The sequence below is a fragment of the Triticum aestivum genome, chromosome 7A (genome assembly GCF_018294505.1).
Source record: "Triticum aestivum cultivar Chinese Spring chromosome 7A, IWGSC CS RefSeq v2.1, whole genome shotgun sequence".
NCBI lineage: Eukaryota > Viridiplantae > Streptophyta > Magnoliopsida > Poales > Poaceae > Triticum > Triticum aestivum.
The window spans coordinates 45,488,037-45,500,943 of NC_057812.1; the positions used below are offsets into that span (position 1 = coordinate 45,488,037).

General features: G+C 61.0%; 1 protein-coding gene across 2 annotated transcripts in view; it reads left to right on the forward strand.

Moving 5' to 3' along the window:
• The window catches only part of LOC123150332 (protein DJ-1 homolog C), a 17,930-nt gene extending 6,871 nt beyond the window's left edge, over positions 1–11,059 (forward strand). For both annotated transcript variants that reach the window (XM_044570199.1, XM_044570198.1), the window contains 2 exons: positions 9,737–9,874; positions 9,957–11,059. In XM_044570199.1, the coding sequence (XP_044426134.1) occupies positions 9,737–9,874; positions 9,957–10,178 (360 nt within the window). In that variant the 3' untranslated portion in view covers positions 10,179–11,059. The remainder of the gene's footprint in view (positions 1–9,736; positions 9,875–9,956) is intronic.
• Positions 11,060–12,907: the final 1,848 nt, after the last annotated feature.

Genomic DNA, 12,907 nt, shown 5'->3' on the forward strand with positions numbered 1-12,907 from the left:
CGGTTGCTGGATGGGGGCGGTGGGCGCGGGAGGCGCGGCGAGAGCCGGCCCCGGCCACGACGGCCACTGCGGGGTAGGGACGGGCGATGGCTGCAGTTGCAGCCTCCCAGCAAACGCAACGGAGGCCGCTGCGTGCGGCGAGTACCACGGCAGGGCTGGTGGCCCGGTGGCGGCGGCCAGCGGCAGGGGCGGCGACGGCCCGTAGGGGCTGGCTAGGTACAGCCGAATACCCTGGACGGCGGCGACGAGGTCGTTGAGGACCCCGGTGACCTCCTCCGGGGTGTAGGCGGCTGCTGGCGGCGCCGGAGGTGGAGAGCAGCAGCACGGATGGGGAGGGCAGCGACGCGGTGGAGAGGGCCAGCAGCGCGGTGGTGGTGGTCGGCAGCGGAGGCGACTAGGTTGGCGGCGGGGAAGACATGATCGAACCGAAGCGAGCTGATACCAAACTGGTAGAAACTAGGGTTCTACCGGGTCTAGGCCGAAGGTTGTAGGGGAAGGAGGGAGCTGGTCATGGACGAACTCGCGGCCGGCGGCGGCTGGGCGCCGTCGTGCGCGAGGAGGCGACGGCTGAGAGGGAGATGGCTCAGGGGAGGAGGCGGCTAGGGTTAGGTCCCGGCTCCCTAAGGAAGCCGAGCAAATATGATTGCTTCTTGCTTAATTCCAAAACGGATCCTTACACGAGTTTATATAATCCTCCTACTAAGATAATTGGGCTAAGCCCCTAATAACGACAAGATAGACTGGGCCACAACTAACTGGGCTAAGCCCCTAATATGCCCGTCATAACATTTCTCCCCGCTTGCACAAACAGCTCGTCCTTGAGCTGGAAGGCGGGGAAGCGCTTGCGGAACTCCTCGAGGTGATCACCCGTCGCCAAACACCTCCGCGGCAGCTGGGGCGGGCAGGTCGACGAGCCCAGCGCCGGCGGCGTCCTCCTCAATGTAGTCCGCAGCCTCCAGGTAGAAGTCGTGGGCAGACGTGGCCGGGCACGTAGGGCTCGTTGCCGTTGAAGCACAACCCTTGGCGGCGACGCTCGAGTTGCTCGGCCGGGGTGAGCCGTCGGAACGGGCGCGCCGCGGTCGCGCCTATGGGTGCCGCGGAAGCCTGAGCAGGCCGACCCTGCGCGGGAACGTTCGGCCAGCGGCCCGGGACGGTGACGCCTGCTGGATGGCCACCGCGCGACGCTCGAACGCGCGAGCGTAGTACATGGACGTCTGGAGGTCCTGGGGTCCCTGCAGCTCCACGTCCACACGAATTTGATCCGGCAGACCGCCAACAAAGAGCTCGGCCCGCTGGCGAGCCGTCACGCCGGGCGCGTGGCACGCCAGGGCCTGAAAGCGGTCCGTGAAGTCCTGCACCGTAGAGGTGAAGGGGAGACGACCCAACTCCGCCAGCCAGCTCCCGCGTATCGGCGGCCTGAAGCGAAGGAGGCATAGCTCGCGAAAACGCTCTCATGGAGGCATGCCGCCCTCGTCCTACTCGAGAGCGTAATACCAAGTCTGTGCGGCGCCTCGAAGGTGATATGAAGCGAGCCAGGTGCGGTCCGACGCAAGCATGCGTTGCCCCCGGAAGAACTGGTCACACTGATTAAGCAAGTTGAGGGGGTCCTCGGTGCCGTCGTATGTGGCGAAGGCGAGCTTGGCGAAGCGCGGCGTCGTCTGGGTATGACCGCCGTGGCCCGTGGGGGTACGACTCGGCGGTGCGGAGCAGCGGCGTCGGGTCAGTGATCACAGGGGCCCCCACGTGGAACGGCGGCGCCGAGGCCAACGTAGGGGCCCGCAGAGCTGGAGGATCCGCCGTACTGCGTCTGCTGTGACGGGACATGCGGCGGTCCCGAGGCCAGCGTGTAGACCGGCTGAGACGACGACTCGGTCAACCAAGCCGGTAGCGAGGACGGCGAGGGCGGGAACCAGACCTGGTGGATCGGGACTCCCGTCGACGCGGTCGATGCGGGGACGGAGCTGATCGGCGGTGGTTGCTGCAGCTGCAGCGGTGTCGCACCGGGCAGCGGCAGCGGCTGCAGCGGAGCACCGGGCGTGGCGGAGACCGCCAGGAGCGGCGGCTGCCACTGCAGCCAGGGCGGTCCGGTGGTGGCGGTGGATGGCAGCGGCCACGGCAGCCATGACGGTTGCTGGATGGGAGCGGTGGGCGCGGGAGGCGCGACGAGAGCCGGCGCCGGCCACGGCGGCCACTGCGTAGTAGGGACGGGCGATGGCTGCAGCTGCAACCTCCCAGCGAACGCAGCGGAGGCCGCTGCGTGCGGTGAGTACCACGGCAGGGCTGGTGGCCCGGTGGCGGCGGCCGGCAACAGGGGCGGCGACGACCCGTAGGGGCTGGCCAGGTACAGCCGGATACCCTGGACGGGGGCGACGAGGTCATTGAGGACCCCGGTAACCTCCTCCGGGGTGTAGGCGGCTGCTGGCGGCGCGGTGGAGGGCGCCGACATCTGGGCGGCGGCGGCGCCGGAGGTGCAGAGCAGCAACACAGATGGGGAGGGCAACAGCGTGGTGGAGAGGGCTAGCAGCGCGGTGGTGGCGGTCGGCAGCAGAAGCGACGGGGTTGGCGGCGGGGAAGACATAATCGAACCAAAGCGAGCTGATACCAAACTGGTAGAAACTAGGGTTCTACCGGGTCTAGGCCGGAGGTTGTAGGGGAAGGAGGGAGTTGGTCGTCGACGAACTCGCGGCCGGCGGCGGCTGGGCGCCGTCGTGCGCGAGGAGGCGACGGCTGAGAGGGAGATGGCGCAGGGGAGGAGGCGGCTAGCGTTAGGTCTCCCGGCTCCCTAAGGAAGGCGAGCAAATATGATTGCTTCTTGCTTAATTCCAAAACGGATCCTTACACGAGTTTATATAATCCTCCTACTAAGATAATTGGGCTAGGCCCCTAATAACAATAAGATAGACTGGGCCACAACTAACTGGGCTAAGCCCCTAATATGCCCGTCATAACATTTCTCCCCGCTTTCACAAACAGCTCGTCCTTGAGCTGGAAGGCGGGGAAGTGCTTGCGGAACTCCTCGAGGTGATCACTCGTCGCCAAACACCTCCGCGGCAGCTGGGGCGGGCAGGTCGCCGAGCCCAGCGCCGGCGGCGTCCTCCTCAATGTAGTCCGCAGCCTCCAGGTAGAAGTCGTGGGCAGACGTGGCCGGGCACGTAGGGCTCGTTGCAGTTGAAGCACAACCCTTGGCGGCGACGCTCGAGTTGCTCGGCCGGGGTGAGCCGTCGGAAAGGGCGCGCCGCCGTCGCAACTAGGGGTGCCGCGGAAGCCTGAGCAGGCCGACCCTGCGCGGGAACGTCCGGCCAAGGTGGCGGCCCAGCGGCCCGGGACGGTGACGCTTGCTGGAAGGCCACCACGCGACGCTCGAACGCGCGAGCGTAGTACATGGCCGTCTGGAGGTGCTGGGGTTCATGCAGCTCCACGTCCACACGAATTTGATACGACAGACCGCCAACAAAGAGCTCGGCCCGCTGGCGAGCCGTCACGCTGGGCGCGTGGCACGCGAGGGCCTGAAAGCGGTCTGTGAAGTCCTGCACCGTAGAGGTGAAGGGGAGACGGCCCAACTACGCCAGCCGGCTCCCGCGTCTCGGCGGCCTGAAACGAAGGAGGCATAGCTCGCGAAAACTCTCTCATGGAGGCATGCCTCCCTCGTCCTGCTCGAGAGCGTAATACCAAGTGTGTGCGGCGCCTCGAAGGTGATATGATGCGAGCCAGGTGCGGTCCGACGCAAGCGTGCGTTGCCCCCGGAAGAACTGGTCACACTGATTAAGCTAGTTGAGGGGGTCCTCGGTGCCGTCGTAGGTGACGAAGGCGAGCTTGGCGAAGCGCGGCGCCGTCTGGGTATGACCGCCGTGGCCCGTGAGGGTACGACTCGGCGGTGCGGAGCAGCGGCGCCGGGTCGATGATCACAGGGGCCCCCACGTGGAACGGCGGCGCGTCGAGGCCAACATAGGGGCCCGCGGAGCTAGAGGATCCGCCGTACTGCGCCTGCTGTGACGGCACATGCGGCGGTCCCGAGGCCAGCGTCTAGACCGGCTGAGACGACGACTCGATCAACCAATCCGGTAGCGGAGACAGCGAGGGCAGGAACCGGACCTGGTGGATCGGGACTCCCGCCGGCGCGGTCGATGCGGGGACGGAGCTGATCGGCGGTGGTTGCTGCAGCTGCAGCGGCTGCTGCGGTGTCGCGCCGGGCAGCGGCAGCGGCTGCAGCGGAGCATTGCGCGGCGGAGACCGCCAGGAGGGGCGGCTGCCACTGCAGCCAGGGCGGGGCGGTGGTGGCGGTGGATGGCAGCGGTCACGACAACCATGGCGGTTGCTGGATGGGGGCGGTGGGCGCGGGAGGCGCGGCGAGAGCCGGCGCCGGCCACGGCGGCCACTGCGGGGTAGGTACGGGCGATGGCTGCAGCTGCAGCCTCCCAGCGAACGCAGCGGAGGCCGCTGCGTGCGGCGAGTACCACGGCAGGGCTGGTGGCCCGGTGGCGGCGGCTGGCGGCAGGGGCGGTGACGGCCCGTAGGTGCTGGCCAGCTACAGCCGGATACCCTGGACGACGGCGACGAGGTCGTTGAGGACCCCGGTAACCTCCTCCGGGGTGTAGGCGGCTGCTGGCGGCGCGGTGGAGGGCGCTGACATCTGGGCGGCGGCGGCGCCGGAGGTGGAGAGCAGCAGCACGGATGGGGGGGGGGGCAACGACGCGGTGGAGACGGCCAGCAGCGCGGTGGTGGCGGTCGGCAGCGGAAGCGACGGGGTTGGCGGCGGGGAAGACATGATCGAACTGAAGCGAGCTGATACCAAACTGGTAGAAACTAGGGTTCTACCGGGTCTAGGCCGGAGGTTGTAGGGGAAGGAGGGAGCTGGTCGTGGACGATCTCGCGGCCGGCGGCGGCTGGGCGCCGTCGTGCGCGAGGAGGCGACGGCTGAGAGGGAGATGGCGCAGGGGAGGAGGCGGGTAGGGTTAGGTCTCCCGGCTCCCTAAGGAAGCCGAGCAAATATGATTGCTTCTTGCTTAATTCCAAAACGGATCCTTACACGAGTTTATATAATCCTCCTACTAACATAATTGGGCTAAGCCCCTAATAACGATAAGATAGACTGGGCCACAACTAACTGGGCTAAGCCCCTAATATGCCCGTCATAACATTTCTCCCCGCTTGCACAAACAGCTCGTCCTTGAGCTGGAAGGCGGGGAAGCGCTTGCGGAACTCCTCGAGGTGATCACCCGTCGCCAAACACCTCCGCGGCAGCTGGGGCAGGCAGGTCGCCGAGCCCAGCGCCGGCGGTGTCCTCCTCAATGTAGTCCGCAGCCTCCAGATAGAAGTCGTGGACAGACGTGGCCGGGCATGTAGGGCTCTGTGCCGTTGAAGCACAACCCTTGGCGGCGACGCTCGAGTTGCTCGGCCGGGGTGAGCCGTCGGAACGGGCGCGCCGCGGTCGCGGCTAGGGGTCCCACGGAAGCCTGAGCAGGCCGAGCCTGCGCGGGAACGTCCGGCCAAGGTGGCGGCCCAGCGGCCCGGGACGGTGACGCCTGCTGGATGGCCAACGCGCGACGCTCGAACGCGCGAGCGTAGTACATGGTCGTCTGGAGGTCTTGGGGTCCCTGCAGCTCCACGCTCACACGAATTTGATCCGGCAGACCGCCAACAAAGAGCTCGGCCCGATGGCGAGCCGTCACGCCAGGCGCGTGGCACGCCAGGGCCTGAAAGCGGTCTGTGAAGTCCTGCACCGTAGAGGTGAAGGGGAGACGGCCCAACTCCGCCAGCCGGCTCCCGCGTATCGGCGGCCTGAAGCGAAGGAGGCATAGCTCGCGAAAACGCTCTCATGGAGGCATGCCGCCCTCGTCCTGCTCGAGAGCGTAATACCAAGTCTGTACGGCGCCTCGAAGGTGATATGAAGCGAGCCAGGTGCGGTCCGACGCAAGCGTGCGTTGCCCCCGGAAGAACTGGTCACACTGATTAAGCAAGTTGAGGGGGTCCTCGGTGCCGTCGTAGGTGGCGAAGGCGAGCTTGGCGAAGCGCGGTGCCGTCTGTGTATGACCGCCGTGGCCCGTGGTGGTACGACTCGGCGGTGCGGAGCAGCGGCCCCTGGTCGGTGATCACAGGGGCCCCCACGTGGAACGGCGGCGCGTCGAGGCCAATGTAGGGGCCCGCAGAGCTGGAGGATCCGCCGTACTGCGCCTGCTGTGACGGCACATGTGGCTGTCCCGAGGCCAGCGTGCAGACCGGCTGAGATGACGACTCGGTCAACCAAGCCAGTAGTGGGGATGGCGAGGGCGGGAACCGGACTTGGTGGATCGGGACTCCCGCCGGCGCGGTCGATGCGGGGACGGAGCTGACCGGCGGTGGTTGCTGAAGCTGCAGCGACTGCTGCGGTGTCGCGGCAGTCAGCGGCAGCGGCTGCAGCGTAGCACCGGGCGCGGCGGAGACCGCCTGGAGCGGCGACTGCCACTTCAGCCAGGGCGGGGCGGTGGTGGCGGTGGATGGCAGCGGCCACGGCAGCCACGACGGTTGCTGGATGGGGGCGGTGGGCACGGGAGGCGCGGCGAGAGCCGGCGCCGGCCACGGCGACCACTGCGGGGTAGGGATGGGCGATGGCTGTAGCTGCAGCCTCCCAGCGAACGCAGCGGAGGCCGCTACGTGCGGCGAGTACCATGGCAGGGCTGCTGGCCCGGTGGCGGCGGCCGGCGACAGGGCCAGCGACGGCCCGTAGGGGCTGGCCAGGTACAGCCGGATACCCTGGACGGCGGCGACGAGGTCGTTGAGGACCCCGGTGACCTCCTCCGGGGTGTAGGCGGCTGCTGGCGGCGCGGTGGAGGGCGCCGACATCTGGGCGGCGGTGGCGCCGGTGGTGGAGAGCAGCAGCACGGATGGGGAGGGCAGCAAGCGCGGTGGTGGCAGTCGGCAGCGGAAGCGATGGGGTTGGCGGCGGGGAAGACATGATCGAACCAAAGCGAGCTGATACCAAACTGGTAGAAACTAGGGTTCTACCGGGTCTAGGCCGGAGGTTGTAGGGGAAGGAGGGAGCTGGTCGTGGACGAACTCGCGGCCAGCGGCGGCTGGGCGCCGTCATGCGCGAGGAGGCGACGGCTGAGAGGGAGATGGCGCAGGGGAGGAGGTGGCTAGGGTTAGGTCTCGCGGCTCTCTAAGGAAGCCGAGCAAATATGATTGCTTCTTGCTTAATTCCAAAACGGATCCTTACACGAGTTTATATAATCCTCCTACTAAGATAATTGGGCTAGGCCCCTAATAACGATAAGATAGACTGGGCCACAACTAACTGGGCTAAGCCCCTAATATGCCCGTCATAACATTTCTCCCTGCTTGCACAAACAGCTCGTCCTTGAGCTGGAAGGTGGGGAAGCGCTTGCGGAACTCCTCGAGGTGATCACCCGTCGCCAAACACCTCCGCGGCAGCTGGGGCGGGCAGGTCGCCGAGCCCAGCGCCGGCGGCGTCCTCCTCAATGTAGTCCGCAGCCTCCAGGTAGAAGTCGTGGGCAGACGTGGCCGGGCACGTAGGGCTCGTTGCCGTTGAAGCACAACCCTTGGCGGCGACGCTCGAGTTGCTCGGCCGGGGTGAGCCGTCGGAACGGGCGCGCCGCGGTCGCGGCTAGGGGTGCCGCGGAAGCCTGAGCAGGCCGAGCCTGCGCGGGAACGTCCGGCCAAGGTGGCGGCCCAGCGGCCCGGGACGGTGACGCCTGCTGGATGGCCACCGCGCGACGCTCGAACGCGCGAGCGTAGTACATGGCCGTCTGGAGGTCCTGGGGTCCCTGCAGCTCCACGTCCACACGAATTTGATCCGGCAGACCGCCAACAAAGAGCTCGGCCCGCTGGCGAGCTGTCACGCCGGGCGCGTGGCACGCCAGGGCCTGAAAGCGGTCTGTGAAGTCCTGCACCGTAGAGGTGAAGGGGAGACGAGCCAACTCCGCCAGTCGGCTCCCGCGTATCGGCGGCCTGAAGCGAAGGAGGCATAGCTCGCGAAAACGCTCTCATGGAGGCATGCCGCCCTCGTCCTGCTCGAGAGCGTAATACCAAGTCTGTACGGCGCCTCGAAGGTGATATGAAGCGAGCCAGGTGCGGTCCGACGCAAGCGTGCGTTGCCCCCGGAAGAACTGGTCACACTGATTAAGCCAGTTGAGGGGGTCCTTGGTGCCGTCGTAGGTGGCGAAGGCGAGCTTGGCGAAGCACAGCGCCGTCTGGGTATGACCGCCGTGGCCCGTGGGGGTACGACTTGGCGGTGTGGAGCAGCGGCGCGGGGTCGGTGATCACAGGGGCCCCCACGTGGAACGGCGGCGCGTCGAGGCCAACGTAGGAGCCCGCGGAGCTGGAGGATCCGCCGTACTGCGCCTGCTGTGACGGCACACGCGGCGGTCCCGAGGCCAGCGTGTAGACCGGCTGAGACGACGAGTCGGTCAACCAAGCCGTTAGTGGGGACGGCGAGGGCGGGAACCGGACCTGGTGGATCGGGACTCCTGCCGGCGCGGTCGATGTGGGGACGGAGCTGACCGGCGGTGGTTGCTGCAGCTGCAGCGGCTGCTGCGGTGTCGCGCCGGTCAGCGGCAGCGGCTGCAGCGGAGCACCGGGCGCGGCGGAGACCGCCAGGAGCGGCGGCTGCCACTGCAGCCAGGGCGGTCCGGTGGTGGCGGTGGATGGCAGCGGCCACGACAGCCACGACGGTTGCTGGATGGGGGCGGTGGGCGCGGGAGGCGCGACAAGAGCCGGCGCCGGCCACGGCGGCCACTGCGGGGTAGGGACGGGCGATGGCTGCAGCTGCAGCCTCCCAGCGAACGCAGCGGAGGCCGCTGCGTGCGGCGAGTACCACGACAGGGCTGGTGGCCCGGTGGCGGCGGCGGCCGGCGGCAGGGGCGGCGACGACCCGTAGGGGCTGGCCAGGTACAGCCGGATACACTGGACGGCGGCGACGAGGTCGTTGAGGACCCCGGTGACCTCCTCCGGGGTGTAGGCGGCTGCTGGCGGCGCGGTGGAGGGCGCCGACATCTGGGCGGCAGCGGCGCCGGTGGTGGAGAGCAGCAGCACGGATGGGGAGGGCAGCGGCGCGCTGGTGGCAGTCGGCAGTGGAAGCGACGGGGTTGGCGGTGGGGAAGACATGATCGAACCGAAGCGAGCTGATACCAAACTGGTAGAAACTAGGGTTCTACCGGGTCTAGGCTGGAGGTTGTAGGGGAAGGAGGGAGCTGGTCGTGGACGAACTCGCGGCCGGCGGCGGCTGGGCGCCGTCGTGCGCGAGGAGGTGACGGCTCCCGGCTGAGAGGGAGATGGCGCAGGGGAGGAGGCGGCTAGGGTTAGGTCTCCCGGCTCCCTAAGGAAGCCGAGCAAATATGATTGCTTCTTACTTAATTCTAAAACGGATCCTTTCATGAGTTTATATAATCCTTCTACTAAGATAATTGGGCTAAGCCCATAATAATGATAAGATAACTGGGCCACAACTAACTGGGCTAAGCCTCTAATATGCCGGTCATAACAGTTATGCTTGTGCGTTTCTATGACAAATGATGTGTTTTCTGCAACTATGAAGTCATATGTTCATCATTTTAGTCTCATTCTTCTTAATTATGTCTTAAGGTGTAGCATTGATAATTTCAGTGCCCAGCTACCTATAATTCAGGCGTTCTTGTGTGTGCATTTGCATGTTCTACTGTCCCTTTGCTTGCTTGCTCTGCTTTTGGTTTCGTTATCCAATAATATTTTTTTCTATAATGTTTTATCCCTTGATATTGTCCAGGGGGGACATGCTGGAGCTGAGCGTCTTCACAGGTCTACCACTCTTAAAAAGCTACTCAAGGAACAGAAGCAAGCAAGCAGGATGTATGGTGGGATCAGTTATTCTCCATTGATATTGCAGAAGCAAGGTTTACTCGAGGTGATTTTTCGGACTAAAAACTCGTAGCATCTTATACTTCACTGAAATGGAAGTAAATTGACGTTGGAATTGTGTTACTCAGGATAAAACAGTGACTGCTCATCCTTCCATAGTCAATCAGCTCACTTGCCAGGTTATTGACGGTTCAAAGGTTGTGATTGACGGAAATTTGATTACTGGGAAGGGACTCGGAACAGTCATGGATTTTTCCCTGGCCATTGTAAGAAAATTCTTTGGCCATGGACGAGCGAAAAGTGTGGCAAATGGAATGGTTTTTGACTACCCCAAGAACAGAAACGCCTAGCATTCCTGGTACTATGGAGTAATGCGCTGAATGTTTGGTTATGGGATATGGATCTTGCGGTAGCTATGCTCAAACTTTTAAGTGACTGTCTCTTGGGGAGATGGCAAAACTTTCTTCTGTTGCCACCTTAGTGGATAGCTGCAGACTGCAGTGAAATGCCCACTAATTATGTTGGGATGAACCACAACTGCATTGGGAAAATCCAGTTTGGGTCAGTTCATCTCGAGATGTTCCTCGCCGATGCGGCATCATGGACATCAAGGGCTGCGTGCTCCATGTGTGCTTTGAGGGCGCGGAGGACCTCCCCAGCGGCGGCAGCTCCAAGTACAGCAGCAGCGTCATGTGCTAGTGGGCGCTGGACCCGTCGCTGGAAAGCATGTGAGAATATATCGGCACTATGTTGACAAGTTTATTTTCAACCTCTGGGCAATCTGCTTGCGTACGCTTTCCTGAATATTGAGGTGCATGACCTGCAAAGATGACAATACAGCAAGCAGAAATAGATCCATCCAACTGCTCATCGTTTGATACTGCTTTGGTGGGTAATACTCCCTTCGTCCCAAAATAAGCGTCTCAACTTTGTACTAACTTACTAAGGTTAAGACACTTATTTTGAGACGGAGGGAGTACTTGCTTATAATTTTGCTTCGTGACTGAACGAGTTTATGTTATGTTTGCTGTCATAATTTTGCAATGCTGGTACTAGAACACTGCCAAAACTGGTACTCCCTCCATACCAAAATATCAAACGTTTTTTATTTTGGGTCTAAATTTAGACCAAACAACCATCTTATATTTTGGTACAGAGGGAGTAGTATTCGGAGAAAAAAAAGGTGACGAAAAACAAATCTGGTAATGCATCTTGGGTCAGTTTTTTTTTATCAGTTGGGTCAGTGTTTCTGTTTGCTGTATGTGTTTGCTGGCTTAGTCAGTTAGTCACGTTGTATGTGTTTGCTGGCTTAGTCATCCCAAAGCATGTTTTGTGGAGTCCAATTGGCGCCAAAGTTTGTAATTTGCAGGATACTTTAGAGCAGTACAAGGCCCTTCTGTCTGATAGATCCAACTGGTAAATGTGGCGACGTTTTTTTCCCGTTGCTGGTCTGGTAGCACGTGAGATCAGCTGAGCTAAAATCGAGAGAGTTTATGTTCAGTGGTGCCTTGCAGGTGATAGCTATGATATTGTAAGACGTTTTTTTTTTGGACGTAGCTAGGGAGCACTGCTGTGCTCGTTCGTTGTTTGAAGCGCACTCCCATATATGGTAAGTATATGTCCTTGTGTCCAGCGGTGTATTCTAGAAAAGGAATCTATCTAGCCACATCCAGTAGCGCACAGGCGTGCCGATGGAATCAGCCTGCATCTTGTCCCCATGTGCATTTATTTGGGGTTCAAAAGTCTTAAAAGCCGTAACTTTTGATTCAGGCATGGAAATCTAGTTACGTTTTCATCATTATATTTCTCATGACGAGTTCTTCAAAACTAGATTCCATATGAGTAGGTTTCGGCAAAAAAAAGTTCAGAGCAACTTTGGGTGCTACGGAGACAACTTTAGTGCTATAAAAAATCAACTCTTTTTTATTCTCTAGTATGGCTACCTGTCAGCGAGGAGTCTTTCTAAGTTTGTTATCATGACTACCAATTGACTAGATTCATCTCTAAGTGTACTATAGGGAAGCAAACACCTTTTTTTGTCCTAGTTGGACTGTCTATTAGGTTGGTTTGTCTCAAGACGAGAAACACACACGAAAACATGAAGCATCTTTAGTGCTACATGCAAGCAACTTCACTGCACTATGTGTACATATGAATTTTGGTAACATTACCCCAACTTGCCTATAATGCATGGTTGTTCAGTTGCCTACGGTTGATGCTCAGTTGCCTATAAATACTATGCAATTGCCTACCATTGATGCCCAGTTGCCTGCTATTGGTGATTAGTAGCCTATCGTCGCTACTCAGTTGCCTATAACTACTATAAATTGTCTACCATTGATGCACAGTTGCCTACCATTGCTGATCAGTTGCCTATCTTTTCAAATTAGCTGCCTACAAATATTGTGAGGTTGGTTATCATTGTTTTTCTAAGTCGCCTACAAACACTCTGAAGTTGCCTAACAGTGATGCTTAGTTGCCTGCCATTACTGTTTCAGTTGCCTACGATACATTGAAAAGTTGTCCATAAGTGTAATACTATAAATTGCCTACTATTGATGCACAGTTGCCTATGTCGGTGTGAAACGACACCTATGGGATCACAAAAATTCCTACTATGGTTGCCGGGGCGTAGGGTTGCGAGGAGAGCAGGGCTAGTAGACAACACGAGGATCGTTTACCCAGGTACGGGCCGCGAGGATGCATAAAACCCTAGTCCTGCTTTGGTGGGTGTATTTCTGAGAGTTCTTGAGCTCTCGAGCTAGCTGTGGTCAGCGTGTGGTTTCAAAGAGGCGAATCCCTCTCCTTGTCGCTCGGGCCTCCTTTTATAGGAAAAAGGGGTCGCCACAGTGGCACACAGGAGGTGGAAAGGTCTAAAGTGGCGCGAGGTTATCCCTCGTATTACAGGACAAGGTGCATTTAATGCACTGCTTAGGTGTCCTCTTGCTTTATCGGGGACGGGGTTGAGGCCCGTCCCGTCCGTCGCCGCTTCTCCTCGTTTCGGCACGCGCCTCGGCCAGGGATGCGTGCGGTGCCATGTAGGTAGGCAGACAGCTGAGTTGGCGTGGTGGTGGAGCCT